The 20,818-nt window shown below is 34.1% G+C and overlaps 1 protein-coding gene across 1 annotated transcript; it reads right to left on the reverse strand.

Annotated features, from left to right (window-relative positions):
- Positions 1-16,799: 16,799 nt before the first annotated feature.
- On the reverse strand, positions 16,800-20,027 carry BCIN_13g02900 (hypothetical protein). The gene is made up of 4 exons (XM_001547287.2): positions 19,431-20,027; positions 18,898-19,371; positions 18,269-18,846; positions 16,800-18,218 (listed from the first exon to the last, which is right to left on the reverse strand). The coding sequence occupies exons 1-4, from the start codon at positions 19,973-19,975 to the stop codon at positions 17,476-17,478; spliced, it is 2,340 nt and encodes a 779-aa protein (XP_001547337.2). The 5' UTR covers positions 19,976-20,027; the 3' UTR covers positions 16,800-17,475.
- Positions 20,028-20,818: the final 791 nt, after the last annotated feature.

Consider the following 20,818-nt stretch of genomic DNA (forward strand, 5'->3'; position numbering starts at 1 on the left):
TACAGTTCATAAATACACTTCATAAATACACTTCATAAATACACTTCATAAATACACTTCATAAACACACTTCATAACACAATCCATAAATCTAAACTCAATTCATAAATACAAAATACAAAATACAATCCACAATTGAACAATCCCCAGCACCTCCATATTCTCCATTCGCGCAAAAGCAAGCAGCGAAAAGGCCGAAGATGACATGCTTATCAAATCGGAATTCCTCATCTTGTTGATCAATCATCAATAATTATCAATCCTCTCCATCTCCCTGTCTCCATTCAACCACAATGATATCATCACACATACATACATACATACACCTTCTCCAACTCCTTCAATATCGTACACCAATCCATTTTCCGCTCCGACGAACCAACCAACCAACCTGTGTGAATGTGAAAACCCACCACAACACAAGTACAATCTGTAATAAAACTCTCCCCCGAACCAGAACCGGAACCAGAACCAGAACCAGAACCAGAACCCGAAACATCAAAAATCATACATCTACAGAGTACAGAGTACAGCCTACAGAGTACTACTACAATGATTACTGTTTCAATTCCAACCCCCAACTCCAAACACAAAAGAACAACCAAATAACCAACCCATCCCCCGAAAAGAAAGAAAGAAAGAAAAAAAGAGAAAAAAAAAGAAAAAAAAGGGTCAAATATCGACCGACCTCCTAAAACCTCTCAGCTCAGGGCTTTCGCGTCCTATTGCGAATCCTCGGAAGTTTTACTCATTGTGCTTGCTAAACGCGTAGGTAGGTATAGATAGATAAATAGATAGATAGGTCCTAGACGAAAAACAAAAGCAAAAACAAAAACAAAAGACATAAAAAAGCCCCTTGCGAATATGAGAGGAGAGGAGATAACATGAGATGAGGCTGATGATTATTGATTATTGATGATTTCACTCTACTCTGTATAATGATACAATCTATCTATCTATCTATCAATGTATTTATTTAAAGTATTAAGTAACAATACTCGAATATCTATTTATCCATCTATTCATCTATCTATCTTCCTATACCGATCATAATATATAGTTGTATATAAGTCATATACATCACATTTTACATCTTATATCTTACTCTTATTATTGTTACTACTATTACTACTACTACTACTACTACTACTACTACTACTACTACTGCTACTACTGCTACTATTATAAGACTTCAAAACCTCATCGATGAGCATTCATTCTATAATACTCACATAAAGAAAGAAAGAAAGAAAGTACTTTACTTTTGTTCTCACCAATTATCCCTAATTATAGATATATCTCAATATAAGATTACTTTACTTTTGTTATAACCATCCCTAGCTATAGATACAGCTCAACACATCATCCCAGCTCCCATTCCCATTCCCTAATACAATTTATTCCATCGCACAATACCCTCCCTAACTATCTTCTTACACATCCTAATAAATATCCTACTCTACCCATCCCATCCCATCTCATCTCATCTCATCTCATCTCATCTCATCTCATCCCCAACCCCAAACCCCAACGCCCCTCAAAACTCAAAACTCAAAACCCAAAAAAGAAAATCCACCACCCACCCACCCCCAACATTCCGCGGAAATTTGAAAAAGGATGAGAAAAAAAAATAACCACCTATCTCTCTCTCTATTTCCTTTCCCTCCTACTCACTCACTCACTCATTCAAATATTCAAATATTCCTAAACCCTTAAATCATAGCCTCGAAAGCTTTAAAAGCAAAAAAAGCGCAAGCCTCAAAAGAAAATAGGATAAAGAGAGAGATATTACAAGCTTAATTTGATTTGATTTGATTTGACTTTATTCACTTTAGTTTATACTATCATAATAATATAAATAAGAAAAGAAAGAATGAATGATTTTCTTTTTCTTTTTCTTTCACTTTTTCTTGTTCTTTTTTCCTTTTTCTACTTCTTAGAATTTCGATGATAATTTTAATACGAGTAATATTTAATTTCCTTATTAGTATATCTACTATAAATACTTATAAATAGATTATAATTATTTATAATTAAATCTCGAGCGGAGCGAGGATCGGGGGTTTGGGGGCTGGCCCCCAAGAATATTCAAGAATTAAAATTAAAATTTTATATTACCTTAAAGATGAGAAAAAAAGAAAAAAAAGAAAAAAATTACAACTATGAATTCATAGTCTGAAAAAAACTCTTTTTCCCCGACGGCTAGTATATCTATTATGAATATTATCTTTAGCTCTCGAGTATCTCGATATTTTAAGAATTCGCGAGGCGAGGTGAAATGGAAATTATAAGATGTGTTTTTCGTTTTTTTCTTTTTTTTTTTTTTTTTTTTTAACTATTTATCTATCTCAGCTTGAGCAGAGTAGACTTAAGAGATAGAAGAGAAATCATAAATATTATATAACTAGTTATATCCTAAAAAAATTATAAATATTAGATCTCGATCGACTTGAGAAATCTTATCATTTCTATCTTTCTATCTATTTTCTTTAAAAATAAAAAGAAGAGTTAGAATTGAATTATCTTACTATATTATATATTTAAATAACAATTCAAGTTTAGAAGATTAAATAAATTGACAAATGCTTCTCATTGTGAAAGCGACTTTGGATTTTGAATTTTGAATTTTGAATTTTGAATTTTGAATTTTGAATTTTGAATCTTGAATCTTGAATCTTGAATCTTGAATCTTGAATCTTGAATCTTGAATCTTGAATCTTGAATCTTGAATCTTGAATCTTGAATCTTGAATCTTAAATTTCATTTATCTATCGAGTATTTTAATGTTTATATTCATTAGAGAAGTTAGGAAGTTGAGTGGTTTATATGATTTGTGTAAATGAATAGATGAAGAGATGAAAAGAGAGAGGGGGGGGGGGGGGAAGAGATGGGGAGAGAGAGAGGAAGAGAAGAAGTAAATAAATAGAAAAACAAATAAACAGATAGAATATAACTCTAAGAAATGAGATAATAACAGTGAATATGTTTCAAGTATGACTTTCTACAGGGTACGATGGAAAGTATAGGGTAGAATAAGAGAGTATTCGTAGGGCAATTGTATTTATTATTTCAAAATTATTTATAAAAGAAAAAGCTTTAATATAAACCAAAGTTTTTTACTAATATTAATTAGGGCTAGCTTCTCCTATTCTAATACTTATATAAATTATACTTTCAATACTTCTTTTTAAATTTATTATAATGTTCTATTATATCTAATATCTTTACAAATCTTTTGAAAGTATTTTTTATTAATAATTTAGTTAATTCATTTACTATTATTTTGTTGATAGGGATATAATTGATATTGATCTTTTTTTTCTATTTGAAATTCTATATATAATAATATACTATATTAATATATTTTGATTTATTAATTAATTATATATTTTTAATTAAAATTATCACTTTTTAATTATTCTCTTTTATTTCAATAATGAATTTGTTTTTTATAATAAATTGTTTATATCCTATATCTCAAAGTATTTGAGCTAACTATTGATTTTGTTTTATTACAATAAATTGAATTATATATTCTAATTCGATTATTAATATCAATATTGAATTCTACTTTTGATTTATTCAGAATATTAATTCTTCTTTTAAAAATGCAATTACTTTTAATATATTCTTTCTATTAATTATATTATTAATATAATTTGTATTGAAATAAATCACAAGATTTCTTATTCCTTTTGATTCGAATTGTAATTTATAATTGATAATTATTTATAAGTATTATATAACTTTTTTTAATTGATATATATAAAATTCTATTGGATTCTTTATATATTGGCTAAGTTTATCTAATTCAAAAGCTATATCGGGTTTTGAATATATTATTGTATATATCAATTCTTCAATTATGCAGTTATATTTGTTAGGATCTGTTTATTTATCATTCTCTTTTGCTGATTGGAGTGCTTCATAGCTGTTCAATGGTATCGAGATAGATTTGGAGTTTTCTTTTTTGAATCTATATTTGTTCAATATTTTTTTCAAATATTGTTTTTGATCGATGTATAAAATCTTAGTCTTTTTATTTCTAATAATTCTTATATCTAAAAGCTTTGAGTTTTCAATCTTCTTTAAATTTTTGGTTTTAAATATAGAAGTAAGTTGTTTACTGAATTATAAGATATTATCTAGGTTTTGTACTGCAATTGGGAGATTATTAATATACAATAATATTATAATATTTTGTTTAGAATAAATAAACAAATATAAATTAGTCAAACTTTATACAAAACTTTATTTAATAAGCTATTTCTTTATAAGATTATTTCAATTGTATACAATTTATTTTAGTTTATAAAGACTCCAAAGAACTTCGAATATATATTCTGATTTGATATTAATACTTTTCGATATAGAAAGAAAGATTTTCTTTTTTAGTTTTATTTTAGTGAATATATTTTTTATATCAAAATAATATACTTTAAGATTCTAAAATACAATTAAAGATAGGAATAATTGAATGATAGCAGATTGTATAATAAGTATAAAAGTATTGAAGAAATTTATTTTATATTTCTATATAAATCTTTTTGTAATCAATTTGGTTTTGAAATGTTTTAGTAATTTGTTTATATTTAGTTTTGTTATGAATATTCATTTTGTATTAATCAAATTATTCGTTTTGTTATTATAGATTTATTATTATATTTTATTCTTTTCTAATTTTTTAATCTTTTTATTAATAATAATTTATTATTGTTTTTTATAAATTAGATTATTTATAGCTTTTTTATATATCTTTGGAATTGGTATATTCTTTATTATTGTATTTATAATAATTATTTTTGAAATGAATATATAATTATTATTTTATTATTTTGTAAAGAATTTTTGATTAGATTTCAAATTTATTATAATAATGAGAAATGTATGTAGATATTTAGTTTTTTGAAAGTCTATTTTATTATTTTGTTTTTTCAATTTCTTTTTTATTATTAACCTAGTATATTCTATTTCATTTATTATAATATTTATTGATTTGATTTGTAATATTATTTGTAAAATAATTATTTATAATATAATTATCAATTATAATTGTGTAATCAGCTTCAATTCAGATTTTTCAATATTCATAATAATCTTTGGTTTAACATTTTTAATAAATATTATATATATATTTGTAATGAAACAAATTCGAGGTCTTTTTATAGGTTATTGATTTAATAAGATATTTTATATTTCTTATCCTTTTATAAAATCCCTTTTTGAAATAATTGAATATAATTTCAAATTAATTTTTTTATTTAACAATCTTTCGAAAAATGTATAATTATTTATTTTTATTATTATATATTTATTGGGAGTATATATTTATAATTGCTTTATTATATAATTATTATATTTAATAAATATATTAATCCTTATTTGATTTATTAATTTATCTTAACAAGTATTGTTAAAATGAGATATTAAATCAATATAAAAATAATATTTTGAATCCTATATTTTGATATATATAATTAATAGTATTATTTCAATTTATACTTTATATAATAATATTTGTTTTTTTTTATTAATATATTTATATTTCATTATTGATTATTTAGAATCTTATTACAATATTATCTAATTTCAAATTCATTTATTTATAATTTTGTATATATTCTATTCCTTATATATATATTCAATTCAATTATATAATCCTAGAATTCAATAAATATAATTGAGTTCTTCAATATTATTCGAATATTTGATTATATTATTTGAATTATATATTTTATAATACTATTTTAATTCGAAATATATATATATATTAATTATTGTTATATACTTAATTTATTCTACTATTTTTATAATATCTTTTCAATTTCTAAAATATTATTAATTTATATAATTTCTATTAAAAAACTACTTTCTTATTCTATACAAATTCTTTATTTCTCGAATTTTATAATAATATCACTTTTCTTTTTCAAATATATTATTTAGATCTTTTTTATTCAATTATATATTATCTTTATAAAGTACTATTTCTTTTAAAAAAATATTAGAAATGATTTTGAAATATTAAAAGAAATGAAAATTAATAATTGCTTTTTATATTTTATAAAAACAATACTATAATATTTCTTTATTTTAATTATTGTATATATTTTATAAGATTTTAAATCAATAAATAATTTAATATCCTTTTCCAATATTATTATAAAATATAATTTATTTAAGATTCTATATTCTATATATTCAAAATATCGATATTATAGTTAATATTGATTTAATTGATTTTGTTTTTGGATCTTTATTTAATCTATTTTGTTTTTATTATATATAATATTTTTTAATTCTATTAAAACCTTTTCCTTTATCTTTTCAATTAGAAATATAATATCGAAATCATTTTTAATAATATTAATAATTATATAGATATTATAGAAATTATTTATAAATAGTAAGATTTTCTTATTTCTATAAAAATATATTTTCTTATTATTGAAAGCTTTTTTAACTTTAAATTTTCTACAAAACAATTTTATAAATAATAAGCTTACTTTTAATTCTAGAATATATAATACTTTCAATTTATATAACTTTTTATTCTATTTGATTTTTATTATTCTATATTCCTTTATAATCAATTCTTCCTTTTTAATCTTTATCCTTTTCAATATTAGAAATGATTTTAAATTAAATAAAAGATAGAATTGATTAATTATATATAATAAATAATTAATATTTATAATTTATTTTTTAATATTATTATAAAAAAATATATATATAGATTTATTTGAAAAATAATAGATTTCGTTTTTATTTAATATCTTTACAATAATATAATTACAATTATATATAAGATAAAAGGATAAACTATTTAATAATAATTTGTAATTTTTTTAATTAAATAAAGTTTGATTCTTGAATAAAAAAAAGAACTTTTTAATTGAATTCTCTTTAATATAGGTTTTGATATTCTCCTTATATAAGTAATCGTATATTATATAATTAAATTTATTATAAAAAAAATACTTTTTGAATCTATTGAAACTATATAATCTTTAATCGAAACTTCAACAATAGTTTCTATCGAATCCCCCATAATCTTGGTATCCCTAACTTTATATTATTATAATTATTACTATATCCCTATCATTATCCAATACAATAATCTTTTTCAAAACAGCTATTTTATTTATAATATAATGTTACGGGAGCTGCCTCTAGGGTCACGTGGAAGTGTCTAGAGATCTCTCGAGGTGGTTTAGACTAGACTTCAAGTAGGAATTCAATAAGGTTGTAACTGGTTGCAATTCTCGTAACTATAGTAATGAAACTAATGATTGTTCTTGAGCACGAAGCTCTACATTGTAATGAAACCCATTCCCTTATATAGACCTTCGTTCTCGTCTGGATAGCTTGGGTAGACTGTCTATCCTGTCTATCCACGGATAGCCTGGATAGCCTGCCTATCCTGTCTATCCATCACGTGACACTTGCCCCGTGACCTACATGATACTACTGCTTATCTAACCTGTGCTTACTAGATAACCTATAACCGCTATCCCTCCTGTGCCTACTGTAGGGTAGGTGCCAACAAAAGATAGGTACCTATCTTTTAATCATTGCTTATTGATTCGGTTACTGCTATCTTTAGTTACCCTTTAATTCAACTGTCCCTACAGTGCTGTTTTCGTAGGTTCCAACACCAAGGCCTTAGGTTTATCTTATAATCCATGTTGCGGTGCGGGTACCTCCGTAACACTATCCCCTTCCTAGACTAGCGCTTGCCCCAAGCGTCTATATAGCGGGGTTCCCCCATATCGATTTCTCACTGATTGACTAACTGCTTCTTTCTTTCAATATGCCAGTTGAGCGTACCAAAAAACGAACAGAACAAATATCCCTTGGTCAGCGGATTGAGAGGTTAGGAATCGAAATGGTTGCATGCTCTCGTTGTGAAAAATCCAACAAACGTTGTGTTGGAATGAAAATTGGTCCTAATGTTGGCCGCTGTGCTGAGTGCTGTAGGCAGGGCAAAACCTGCGATGTGAGAGAGCGAAATCAAATGCCTTCCGTATCCGACTGGGAGTCCATTGATCGTCAGCGCCAGCGCCTTCGCGACGAAGAGGAAGAGGCCATGGCTAAAATTCTTCGTTTGCGCAAACAACAACGATTTCTGGATGAACGGGAAAAGAAAATGATAGCTGCTGGTCTCAGTTCTATGGATGAGCTCGATGCTCTGGAAGAAAAGGAAAAGCTGGAAAAAGAGCGTGTGGACAAAGAAACCGCAGATGTCGCTGCGCCCGTTCCTAGTGGTTCCCCCTCCTTCGACTTCTTCGGTTCTTCGTTACCTCCGTTGTCTGATGCCGAGCTTGAGGCTTTGCTGGCAGATGTGGGTACTTCAGGTGGAATGCCTGTAGTTTCTCAGGGCAGCTGAGATCCTTCTTGAGTTCCCATGTGTTTTCCGAATGTGGGTAGTCTAACCATTTGATCAAATACTTGATTTTGCCCCTGACATATTTACAATCTAGTATTGTTTCAACGTCGTATATGGCGTTTGGGTTGACTGGTTCGATTTCTGTAAATGGCGCATTTGGCGCTCCTGGTGGTGCTGGTTCGAGCAAGGATATGTGGAATACTGGGTGGATATTCATTGTGTCTGGTAATTTCAATCGATAATTAACCGTTCCTATTACCTTATCAATCTTGAATGGTCCTATTTTCCTGTGGTCGAGTTTATTGCTTGGTCTCTTGGTTTCGATGTTTCGTTGTAGCAAATAAACTTTATCCCCCTCTTTAAGCGTAGGTTCCATACTACGTTTCGTATTGTAGTACGCTGCTGTTCTGGAAGATATGAATCTTAGATCAAGAGCCAGTTGCTCTTGGAGATCTTTCAGCTGTTCGACTTGTACTATTGCTGATTCGGCATTAACTTCTTGTGGTATCGGGATTTTATACGCTTGTGGATTAAACCCAAAATTAGCTCGTGCTGGGGTGATTTTCGTGGTTTCCGTTTCCGATGTATTGTATGCGAACTGTGCCATGGGTAATAGCTCTACCCAATTGTCTTGTCGATAATTTACATAGCATCTAAGATATGCTTCCATTGTCTGATTGGTCCTCTCTGTTTGACCATCTGTTTGTGGGTGGAAAGATGTCGATAGCTTTCTCTTGATACCCATAAGTGCTAATAAGGTAGTCCAGAATTTCGAGGTAAAGAGCTTGTCTCGATCCGAGATTATCTCATCTGGTACTCCGTGTATGCTTACTATGACCCTTAGGAACACATATGCTAGTTGCTCAGCATCCCATGTTTCCTTGAATGGTATCATATATGCAAATTTCGTTAGCCTGTCTACTATATTGAGTATCGCGTCGTACTCAATTCCTGTAGTAGGATCCTTTGAGAGTGGTAGTTTGACCACAAAGTCCCATGTGATGGACTTCCATGGCTGAGAAGGCATGTCTGGGGTCTGGAGCTGACCATACGGCGCATGTCGTGATGACTTGTTTCGTATGCAGGTGTCACAATTTCCAACAACTTCTTCAACTATCGTTCTCATTCGTGGGAAGTAACTGATTTCCCGGATTCTTGCAAATGTTCTTGCAATCCCTTGATGTCCGTGTGCCGGCAACCCATGTTGTTCCGTCACAAATTCCTTGGTCATTTGACTCGGAATGTATACTTTTCCATGAAAGTATATGGTATCATCTTCTATAGTGAATCCTGGTTCTATTGTCTTGCGTATGCGTGTGGCAGTAGCATCCTTGTTGTAGTGTGATTGGATCTGTTTCCTGAGGTGGTTGTCTTCCAACAGGTGTGTTGCTGCAAGCTGTGGTGCATTGTAGACCAGTGATTCGCCGTCTTTCTTGAATATAGCGTATGACTCGTACGTTTTGTTTTCTTGATATTCTGGTTTTCGGCTAAGAGCGTCGGCTCTAGCGTTTTCTGATCCTTTGACATATGAAATTCTGAAATTGTAGTTGGCCATGGTCTCCGACCATCTGACCTGTCGTCTGTTTAACTGCTTCGTTGTGGTGAAGTAAACCAAGTTCTTATGATCTGTATACACCTGTACTGTGTATTTCGATCCTTCCAAATATACTCGCCATTCTCTAAATGCATCGACTATTGCCAGTAATTCTTTGTCATATATCTCGTAATTTAACTCAGCTGGTGATAGTTTTCGGGAGTAGAATGCGATTGGCTGGTATTTTCCATTCTGGCCCGGTTGGCTCAGAACTGCTCCTATAGCGAAATCTGAGGAATCCGTTTCCACTATGATTTCTTTCTCTGGGTCAAAAGTCAACAGTATTGGTTCTTCTGCCACTGCTTGTTTGAGTGTATCGAATGACTCCTGTGCTTTGGCAGTCCATTCGAAGCTTCCTTGATCTTTTCTGGTTAACGTGGTCAAGGGTGTAGTAATCCCTGAATAACCCTTGATAAATCTTCTATAGAAGTTGACAAATCCTAGAAAGGATTGTACTTCCTTGATTGTGGTCGGCTGCTTCCATTCGAGCACTGCCTTAACCTTGTCTTTGCTCATCTTGAGCCCTTGGCTTGATACGGTGAATCCCAAGAATTCTGTTTCTGTGACATGGAATTCGCATTTGCTTGGTTTGCACAGCAAGTCTGCTTTGGATAGACTTTCGAGGATGTTGCTAACGTCCTTAATGTGTTGAACCTTGTTGTTTGAATATACTAGGATGTCGTCCAAGTAGCATATACAGCAAGTATCCAAATATTGTGACAACACATTGTTCATAAGCCTCATGAAAGTAGCTGGTGCGTTGGTTAGCCCGAATGGCATAACTTGGTACTCGTATAGCCCGTATCTTGTTTTGAAAGCGGTTTTCCATTCTTCGCCTTCCTTCATTCTGATCAAGTGGTAACCATTACGTAGGTCCATCTTGGTGAATATCGTAGCTCCGCCTAATCGATCTCTTAATTCCGTAGCTAATGGAAGTGGATATCGATCCTTCTTAGTGAGTGCGTTAAGCTTTCTATAGTCTACAACTAGTCTATCGGGTCCATCCTTCTTGGGTACCCACATAGTTGGACTGGCCACTTGGGACGCGGATTCCCTGATCCATCCCTTGGCTAAATTGTCGTCGATGTATTCTCTGAGCCTTTTTAACTCATCGGCTGACATTGAATAAATTGGGGTGTGCACAGGCATCTTGCCTTCCTCCAATATTATCTCATGATCCCATGGCTTGTGTTCCGGTAAAGCCTCATGGATCCCTGGTTCTTTGAAAACATGTTCATATTTCTTGTACTGTTCTGGTATCGTAGGCCTTTCTTTTGCCTCGATTGCGATTTCGTGCCGTGTCGTTGGCTTCTGCATTTGTAGAGGAGGTGTACTGGCCTTCGCTCTTAATGGAGGACCCTGGACTGGGTGTCCTACGTCGCCGGTGTTGTTCGCGTTCAACTCCCCTTGGCGCGTGTTACGTCTCGCGGACGCCTCTAGCGTGTCCCTGTGACCGCTTTTGCACTGATCAAATGTCACAATTCCTTGTGCCCAATCTATTTTCGGATTATGTGCCTTCAACCATGGCATTCCTAAGATGATCTGTTGTTGGCCCAATGGCACAACGTCAAGCTGTATAACCTCTGTATGTTGGGTTATGCCCATTCGTACTGGGATTGTCTCCTGCGAAATCTTTCCGTCAGACCCTGCTAGCTGTCCGTCAACTAACTGCAATCGGTAGGGATGTTGTTTCGTTTGAAGTGGTATTTCCAAGTACTTTGCAGCTTCTGGTGCAATAAAATTTCCTGTAGCCCCTGAATCTATCATGGCTGATTGTATGTGTCCATTTATCTGGACCTTGCAGTACACTTGTCCTGCCTGTCCCGTAGCATTCAACTGCTGGGTAACTTTGCGAACTTCTTGCGAAGTTATATTGGGAGTTAAATCCTCGCATGTTACATTATTCTGATGGTTCTTCGTCTTCCTTTTCTTGGGGAACCATCCGGTTGCTTCTTTATCTGATCGATGGATTCCGCAGAATTCATCATAGCAAGCTGTCCAGCTCATCGTGGCGTGGTCCGCTTCTGCCTCGTCCTGGTGACTTTCTTCTGTCACAGAGGGTGTTGGGGTTCTGTAATACTCTTGTTCCCATAAGTCTATTGCATTCATGCCCTCTTTATTTCGTGGTAATTCCTTTAGTAATTGCTGAAATTCCTCAACGGTGAAAGTCTCAGTATTTTCGGTTTTAGTTGAGTTTTCTGAGATGGCAAAGGTGGCGTTAAGTTGGCCCTTGCCGAACTTAGGTTTGAAGTTGCCCCTTTTTCCTCCTGTCTTCTTGCTTCGGCAGTCTACTGCTCGGTGCCCTGCTTTTCCACATTCAAAGCATAAGTTGTTTTCTCGTCTTCGTCTCTTTTCTGAGTCATCGTTCCCGTTTGTGTAGTGCGTGGCGTCTAGTTCCATGGGGTCTCCGTATCTCTGTGGATTGTAACGTGGTCTACCCTCATTCTTGCGGTAACGCCCTTGCTTTTGGTTTCCTTGGGGTTTGTATGATCTTTGGCTTTGTCGATATCTATAGAGACGATCATCTGATTCGATGGAGTCCTGAATTAGATCGTTCAGATCTGTACTCTCGGCAGATCTTTCTAACTCTAGTCTGACTTCTGGTTTGAGTCCCTTACGGTAGTGACTCATGATAGCGATTTCGTCCCACTTGGTTGTTCCAGCATATCTTCGAAATTCCGTAGCATATTTCAATGCTGATCCTGTCTGCTTGAGGTTGAAGATCTTATCTTCCGCTACCTCTAACTCGTTGGAATTTCCGAAGATTCTACGAATCTCTGTCTTAAATCCTTCAAAACTATTGAAGATTGTTCGGGTGGGTTGCATGCGATCCTTATCGTCATGCTCGAAATAGTCGCGCAAATATGGTTGAATCCATTTGGTTGCTTCACCTCGGAGGTATGATGCAGCCCATATGCTCTTGGATTCCTTGGTAGTGAACTTGTCTTCATTGAATCGGAAGTAGATCTCAAGTTGTAAGAGGAAAGTATCGAGCTCTTGTCGACTACCTTGGTACTTGTCTGGTAAGGCGATCTTAAGTGTTTCGTTGATAGTGATCTCCTTTGGGGCATCGGTCATCTCGATGTCGTTGGTATCTCCGGTAGACTGACCTGTGGCGGTGGCTCTGGATGCCATATTAGCGGTTGGTTATCGAATCGGTACTTGAAGCAGAAATGGTGCTCAAAGTGTTACGGGAGCTGCCTCTAGGGTCACGTGGAAGTGTCTAGAGATCTCTCGAGGTGGTTTAGACTAGACTTCAAGTAGGAATTCAATAAGGTTGTAACTGGTTGCAATTCTCGTAACTATAGTAATGAAACTAATGATTGTTCTTGAGCACGAAGCTCTACATTGTAATGAAACCCATTCCCTTATATAGACCTTCGTTCTCGTCTGGATAGCTTGGGTAGACTGTCTATCCTGTCTATCCACGGATAGCCTGGATAGCCTGCCTATCCTGTCTATCCATCACGTGACACTTGCCCCGTGACCTACATGATACTACTGCTTATCTAACCTGTGCTTACTAGATAACCTATAACCGCTATCCCTCCTGTGCCTACTGTAGGGTAGGTGCCAACAAAAGATAGGTACCTATCTTTTAATCATTGCTTATTGATTCGGTTACTGCTATCTTTAGTTACCCTTTAATTCAACTGTCCCTACAGTGCTGTTTTCGTAGGTTCCAACACCAAGGCCTTAGGTTTATCTTATAATCCATGTTGCGGTGCGGGTACCTCCGTAACATATAAATCTTTTCAAACTTAATTATAAAATCGAGATTTTGAATATCGATTGTTTCAATAATAATATTGAATTATTTTAAAAGATTTTAAATAAAGAAATCGAAAACAATATTCTCAATCAATATATCTTTCTATTTTGTTTTTACTTCAACAATCTCCTTTCAAATAAAATAAATCTCGAATCAGTCTTCCTCAACAATAACACCATCCTTAAACTTCTATATAATAAATCGAATAAACTTATTTCACAATTCTTAAGAAATAATATACTTATACTTCTCTTCTAATTTGATCCATTTCATATTAAATTCAATAATCTTTTTAATAAATTCATTATTTATATTATTAATATATTAAATAACAAAGAGTTCTATATCAATTTAAATTTTTTCTATTTTATATATTGCTTCATCGAATTCAATTATTTTTATATTGATATAAAGTATTCTACATACAGCCATATTATTGATAATAATATAACCCTAACCTTTTTATATAATATAAAACTTTATTATTTTAAATTATTATTATCAATTCTTTCAATCGAAAATTGAAATTTTTAATAATCTATTATTATCTTTATCTATTATAGCAATCGATTTTTCAATACAATTAATAATATTATTATTAAATTTATTTTAATATATAATCTTAATTGAATTATAGATCTCCTTTTTAAATTGTATTTCCTTTTCTTTAATATAATTTAAATTTTTATTGAATATAAATATAAATAATTTTGAAGGAGTGAATATATTTATTAAACAAATGATAGATATATATATATATATTATTGAATAATTCAATTTATTATATTTTTAAAATTTTTTGGATTTCAATAATAAGAAATCTCTATTTCAATTCTTTTATAATTAAATTTCTGTTTTTCAATGATTTTAATAATCTTTGTTTTTTTAAATATCAGTTTTTGCTTTCTCTTTATATCTTATATACTCCCTTCTTTAATTCTAATTTGAATACAAATCTGGATTTATAATTTATTTCAAATATGATTTTTTATAGAATATAATAAAAAATATAGGATAAAATAAAAAAGTATTCGTAGGGCAATTGCATTTGTTATTTCAAAGCTATTTATAAGAAAAAGAGCTCTAATATAAGTCAGAGCTCTTTATTAATACTAACTAGGGCTAGCTCCCCCTACTCTAGCACTCACGTGAATCATACTTTCAACAGAATATAATAATAGTAGTAGTAGTGGTAATTAACTTATAGAATGTTATCTCATTCTAAATAAGACAATTTGAAAATCAATTTTTTCGAGAGAATAATAATATAAACATTAATAGATATGTACTCCTATATTAATCTCATTACTAAAAGCTCTCCTACTCCCCTCTTTCAAATTTTAGAAAAGATTTCGTAGATGTTAGGATAATGAGTTATATACATACATATATATATATATATAAGCGAGGTTTTGAAGTTGATGTTCTGATTTATACTCTTCTATTCCGTATATTCTATTCCTTCTTCTGTGATTTTTTCTTCTTTTTTACTATTTCCTCGCTTCTTCTCTTCTCTTCTCTTCTTTATCAATCACACTTTCTCCTCTCCCATCCCATCCTCTCTTAACTACTCTTCTATCTCATCTCTTCCTACTTCTTCTTCCCTATCTCTTTCCTCTCTCTCTATTCATTTTCCCTCTCCCCCCCTCCCTCTCCCTCATTAAATCTCACATCTTTCACCTTCCACCCTCCACCTTCCACATTTCACCTATCCACCTCTCATTAGTCCCTCCACTCCCTCCACCTATCTCCTCATACTCTAAACTCAAACCCTCACCCCATCTTCCATTCCCACATCCACATCCACAACTCAATTTCCATTTATATAAATAGGATAAAAAAGACATAGCACTCACAATTATACAAATCCTATACATCTAATTCCATTCTATCTAAAGAGCTAGCTATATATAAGGAATAATAGATCTTATATATAAAATCTATTAGAAAGAGCTATTCTCTTTCACATTTGCTTAGACCTTTAATATAATAGTTAATGAATTGAAATGATTTACTACATTTATATAATTTCCCCCTCGCTTCTCTATATGCTTCCTAAATATATAATCTCAGAACTCTATTATATATACTATAATATACTATACTCTACCATCAACAAATAATAAATATTACATTGATATTAATAAATACAAAAAAAACTCAACTCCTATTATACTCTCTGTCTAACATGATATCATATGATATATATCACACATACACTATATACAATAGAAATCGGGATAAACAGAACGCAGGATTATTTATCCTAACGTATATAAATATAGTATAGTCTATACGATATGTTCTCACTATTACTTATTTCTTATTTTGCATTCAGCTATTCTTATGCTAAACCCCCATCCCCATCCCCATCCCCAATCCACTCATTCTGCACCCCCCAGAAACAACCATCCCCTCAACACCCATCTATTTCTCTCGATATTCATACCCCCCCCCCTTCTTAAATCACCATACTATCTAAATACTCTACTTTTATTTTATTTTATTTTATTCTACCCTTTGCCCCCATCTCATCTCCCTATCTTTTCACATCCAATTCTCACATCCAATTCTCAAACTACCAACAATTAGCTATAGCCATAGCCATAGCTATAAACAAAACAAGATAAAATCTCACAACACCTTCACACCTTCACGCAACCACACACAACCACACACACACCCCTTCAAATACATTCTTTTCATTTCTTCACAAGTAAACCTAACCCATTCATTCATTTATCCATTCAATATCCAACAACCAATATCTACTACGTATACTCATTCTAATCTCACCACCTCATAACACAATATTCATTCACAATCACATACATCTACACACTCTCACCTCCCTCAAGAACCTTTGAGTTTTCAGTCCTCAGTCCTCGATTCTCAATTCTCAATTCTCAATTCTTACCCCCGAAATCAAACAATAATCAATGAGAGTAGGTAAGACCACCCTACAATCCATCCATTTCTTGGTATATCCAATTTACTCAATGCATCGGATCTCATCACATCAAACCCCCAATCCATCATATTCATGTCATCAAATCCCGCCCCAACTTATCTTATTCAATAATTCATCAATTCATTCTATTCAACGGCACAAACAGATATATCCATTTTATAATCCCTATACTATTTCCATACCCCCCTCTCTCCTTTCCCTCCACACTGATTTGTATTTGTATGTATGCATTCAAACTCGATCTTCTTCAAACACCCTGAATATCTTCACATGTCCTCACCCTCTCCACCCACCCCACAAACCAAATCCAAATCAACATATCCCTAGAACAACGCCGATAAATGCATGCATGTGTCCAGTCCCATGTTATTCTCCTCTCTTCACCTCCCGGTACCACCACCACACACCACGCCATATCATGCACCGCACCGCACCATATCCCAACCTCAGCCCCAACTCCTCTCTCCTCTCCAATCCCATCCGTAAAAATTCAGAAAAATGGAACTTCAATGTGGGGGTATACACAAACAAAACCTTAATATGATACATAAAAATGTCCGAAAAACACCACCATCCTATCCTATCATATCCATCGATCCAACCAAATAACTCCATATGAAGTGCTTAAAGCACCATGCCATGCCCACTTCTCATACACCATCTTAATCTTATATACTCCCCCCCTTATTCTCTTCCAATCCTCCCTTCAATCTCTTCCAATCCTCCCTTCGATCTCTCTCAATCACCACTTATACCTTATTTAACCCCCCACTCGGAAAACTTCCATCCTTATCATTTCTCACCACTTCCGCCGTCGAAACTCCACTGCTAGCTTCTACTCTATCCTCAGTCTCTGCCGTTGCTAAATCAGCCAGACGTTGAAGTCCTTGATTCGCAGCTGTAATCATATGTTGATTATCATCTGCTTTTGCCTTCACCACTGCACTTGTAACTTGTTGTGCTCCTTGACTTTGACTTTGAGTTTGACTTTGAGACAAGCCAATTGACCCTCTTCTTTGAGCTCCCAAATTGTTGATCAAGAATTCCCTCGTTACTTTGTCCCAAGGCGAAGATGCAAGCCGACCTTCTAACATAGTTTTCAATGTACTGTCTGCTTCTTTCTTTGTAGTCTCGATTTGAAGAAGATTTGGAAGTGCAAGAGCTGCGAAACATTTGTAGTAATTTACCAAAGGAGATTTGAGGTCCGGGTTAAAAGAAAGTTGACTGATAATATAATGAGTAGCTCTCATTTGTTCATCGGCGTCTTCTTGTGGCCCTTGAAGAAGTAATATAAGGAGATAAGCACACCAATAATTGACATGAAGAACGGGAGAATCGATAGGTGTGATACCAGAATTACTTAACTCATGACGTACGAGTTCGAGTTGGGTTTTGAGGAGTCGGGAGTGAAGTCCACGATAAACTGCGAGCGGTGCCAAGTCATTTGTAGCAAGATTCACCTCCGCGTAGTTTCCAATAACAACGGCGATACCTATATAGTCAGTAAGGGCCAAGTAGATAAGATGAGAGGGATGTACTTACGAACTAAATGGTATGGAACTTCACCCAATATAGCTCGATCATCAGGATAAATTTGTGCAACCGAATCTGGAATTTGTATTGGACACGCTCTCACTGCAGCATTCCATCTCTCCATAATGACCAAGCTAAACCAAACTCGTCTGGCATGCTTGTCATCAGAATCCGGATCATTGTTCGATTTGTCAATTGGTTTGTGTGCATGTAATTTCGTAGAATAGGCGAAACCAACAGCCGTACTCAACCAAACCGATGGTAACTGAATGATCTGACCGTCCTGGATATCACAAGGGAGATTGTTGGCCTCAATTGCTAGTAGCATCATGATTTGAAGGTGTACGATCGTTGTAGTAGGAGAACGAATGGTCTGCGAATCGTATTGAACTGCTTGAATGATCCTGGCAGCGTTTGTGATACCTCGTGGCTTAAGTGGAACAGCAGTTGGAAACGATCTAATCGCAGCATATAACGCCTCCCAGAAAGCATGTCTGACGGGAGCAGGACAAGCAGAAAGCCGAGACATTAACCTAGTTTTAGTAAGAGATAGCATAGGATAAGTTGGGTGTATAAATTTATAATAACTAAATTTTGTTAGTAAATGTGTGATTCGTGCATTCCAAGTAACTACATACTTTTCAAGAAGAGAATCATCAATATACTCCACAGGATCTTCACTTTGAGGCTGTGAGGTATGATTGACTGCTTCAACAGAGCCACTAACATCAGGCGCGTTCACCCACTTCTGCTGAGGTACTGTCATATTTGGCGAGTAGGTCTGCTCTCTGGTAGGGAGTTGAGCGGTACCAGGTAGTTGTGCACTGGTAGAATATGACGAATTTGAGATTGAAGACCGCGGTTGTTCTTGAGGAATCCAAGTGGAAGCTGACCTCTGTTGCTGATTCTGATACGGAGAATTAAATTCGCCGACCCCGGAAATTGAAGAATAACCGCGCTTGCGGGGAATTTGCTCAGGGTTCGGCGTCGGAGAAAACTCTTCGGAAGGTCTTCTTTGTAGAATTTCTTGTGATTGTTGATATTGAGGCATCTCGCTTCCTTGCACTTGTCCTTCCAAGGTATTGATCCGATCAGCAAGCTCTTTAATGTAGCTACTACTTTGTCAGTGAGTTTCCTTCAAGATCATGATTGCCTGTTTTACAACACCTACCCTTTACTTGGTCCACGTTTCATAGGTTGCCTGCTAAATTGACAGTGAACACCAACTCTTTTACAGTTTGAGCATATATCTTCATTTCCAGGTTCATTGGCATTGCATCTGATTTTCTTTCTCCGACATTCATCACAAGCTCTCGATACCTTTGATCTCTTTCTTCCAGCTGGAGAAATAGAATCATCCTCATATTGAGGACCTACTTCCATAAGTCCATGGTTCAGAGGTGCATGACCTCCATGCATTTGATGATCTGGTTGGTATTGGTGGTTCATGTTGACATTTGCTTGACTTCGAGAATCTGGGTTTTCGCTCATTCCACGATTGGCTCCCATATTTGGCTGCATACTACGTGACAATTGAGCATCGGCGGATAATTGTTCTGCAAGCTGCAGCTCATCGGGAGTTGGTAAATGTTGGTGATGTTGATTGGGATGTGGGTTTGAGGAATTTGGTCCATAGAACGGCCCACCACTACTATCAGCAGCAGTCGCGTTAGGAGATGGATAGGATTGCATTGTTGGCGCGTCGTTATGATTCATGTTTTCACTTTGACTTCATCGGCGCAAAAGGAAGGAACGTTGATTATCTTCCTAATTGAAAAAGTGTTAGTTATGAGAATTCCTATCTATGGTACGTTTATGCACTTCCATCCATTCACTCCCATCTCGATCCCAATAGCTACCGCACATGGGTTATGGCTACAGTCCTGACATTCTCAAACAATGAAATTGGCGTCAATGAACTTACTTGAAAGGATTTTTGAGGGAGACGACGTATGCGACTCCGATTAAGCAGGTTGCAGAACAGTGAACAAGCAGATGCTCACTGTACAACGACCGGGAGTTGTAGATTGTTAAGTTTTGATGGTATGATGAATCTGGAAATTTTCGGTGATGGAAGAACTGTTGTCCGAGAAGCTGTACAAAGATAGAAAGGTAAGCTGAAGCATTCAAATTAACCAAGGGCCCTTCAAAGGTGTGCGAATTAATAAGAGGACGTCCAATGAAAATCACAAGCTCGAGACACTAATGAGGATCCAGAATATGGTGGAGCGTGGTTCCATACCTCGGTGATAACAACCTCCGATGGGGTAAATATGATCCCTCCCTTCAATGTTCAATCAACCCACATGGCCAAAACTCTCGACGCTAGATGGATGTCTGGAGCGAGGAAGGGAAGAAACAATGGTGATGTTGAATTGAAGCGGAACCTTCGGATAATCCTTGACGGGGGATTGTCAGAGTTAGACTCTGGACCAAGAGTAAGAATGGGAGAGAAGCAAGAAAAAAGTAAGAAGTGGCTTTTTGAATGATGATGACGATGATGGCGGTGGAAGTCATGTCATGGGAAAGAGATCATATGGGAATGAATGAATGAATGAA

This window comes from Botrytis cinerea, chromosome 13 (assembly GCF_000143535.2).
Source record: "Botrytis cinerea B05.10 chromosome 13, complete sequence".
Lineage (NCBI taxonomy): Eukaryota > Fungi > Ascomycota > Leotiomycetes > Helotiales > Sclerotiniaceae > Botrytis > Botrytis cinerea.

Coding starts and splice junctions, on each gene's coding strand:
- BCIN_13g02900 (XM_001547287.2), bottom strand. CDS start 19,975: ATGAATCATAACGACGCGCCAACAATGCAATCCTATCCATCTCCTAAC. Junction 18,847..18,897: donor GATGATTCTCTTCTTGAAAA/GTATGTAGTTAC, acceptor AACAAAATTTAG/TTATTATAAATTTATACACC. Junction 18,219..18,268: donor AGTTCCATACCATTTAGTTC/GTAAGTACATCC, acceptor CTGACTATATAG/GTATCGCCGTTGTTATTGGA.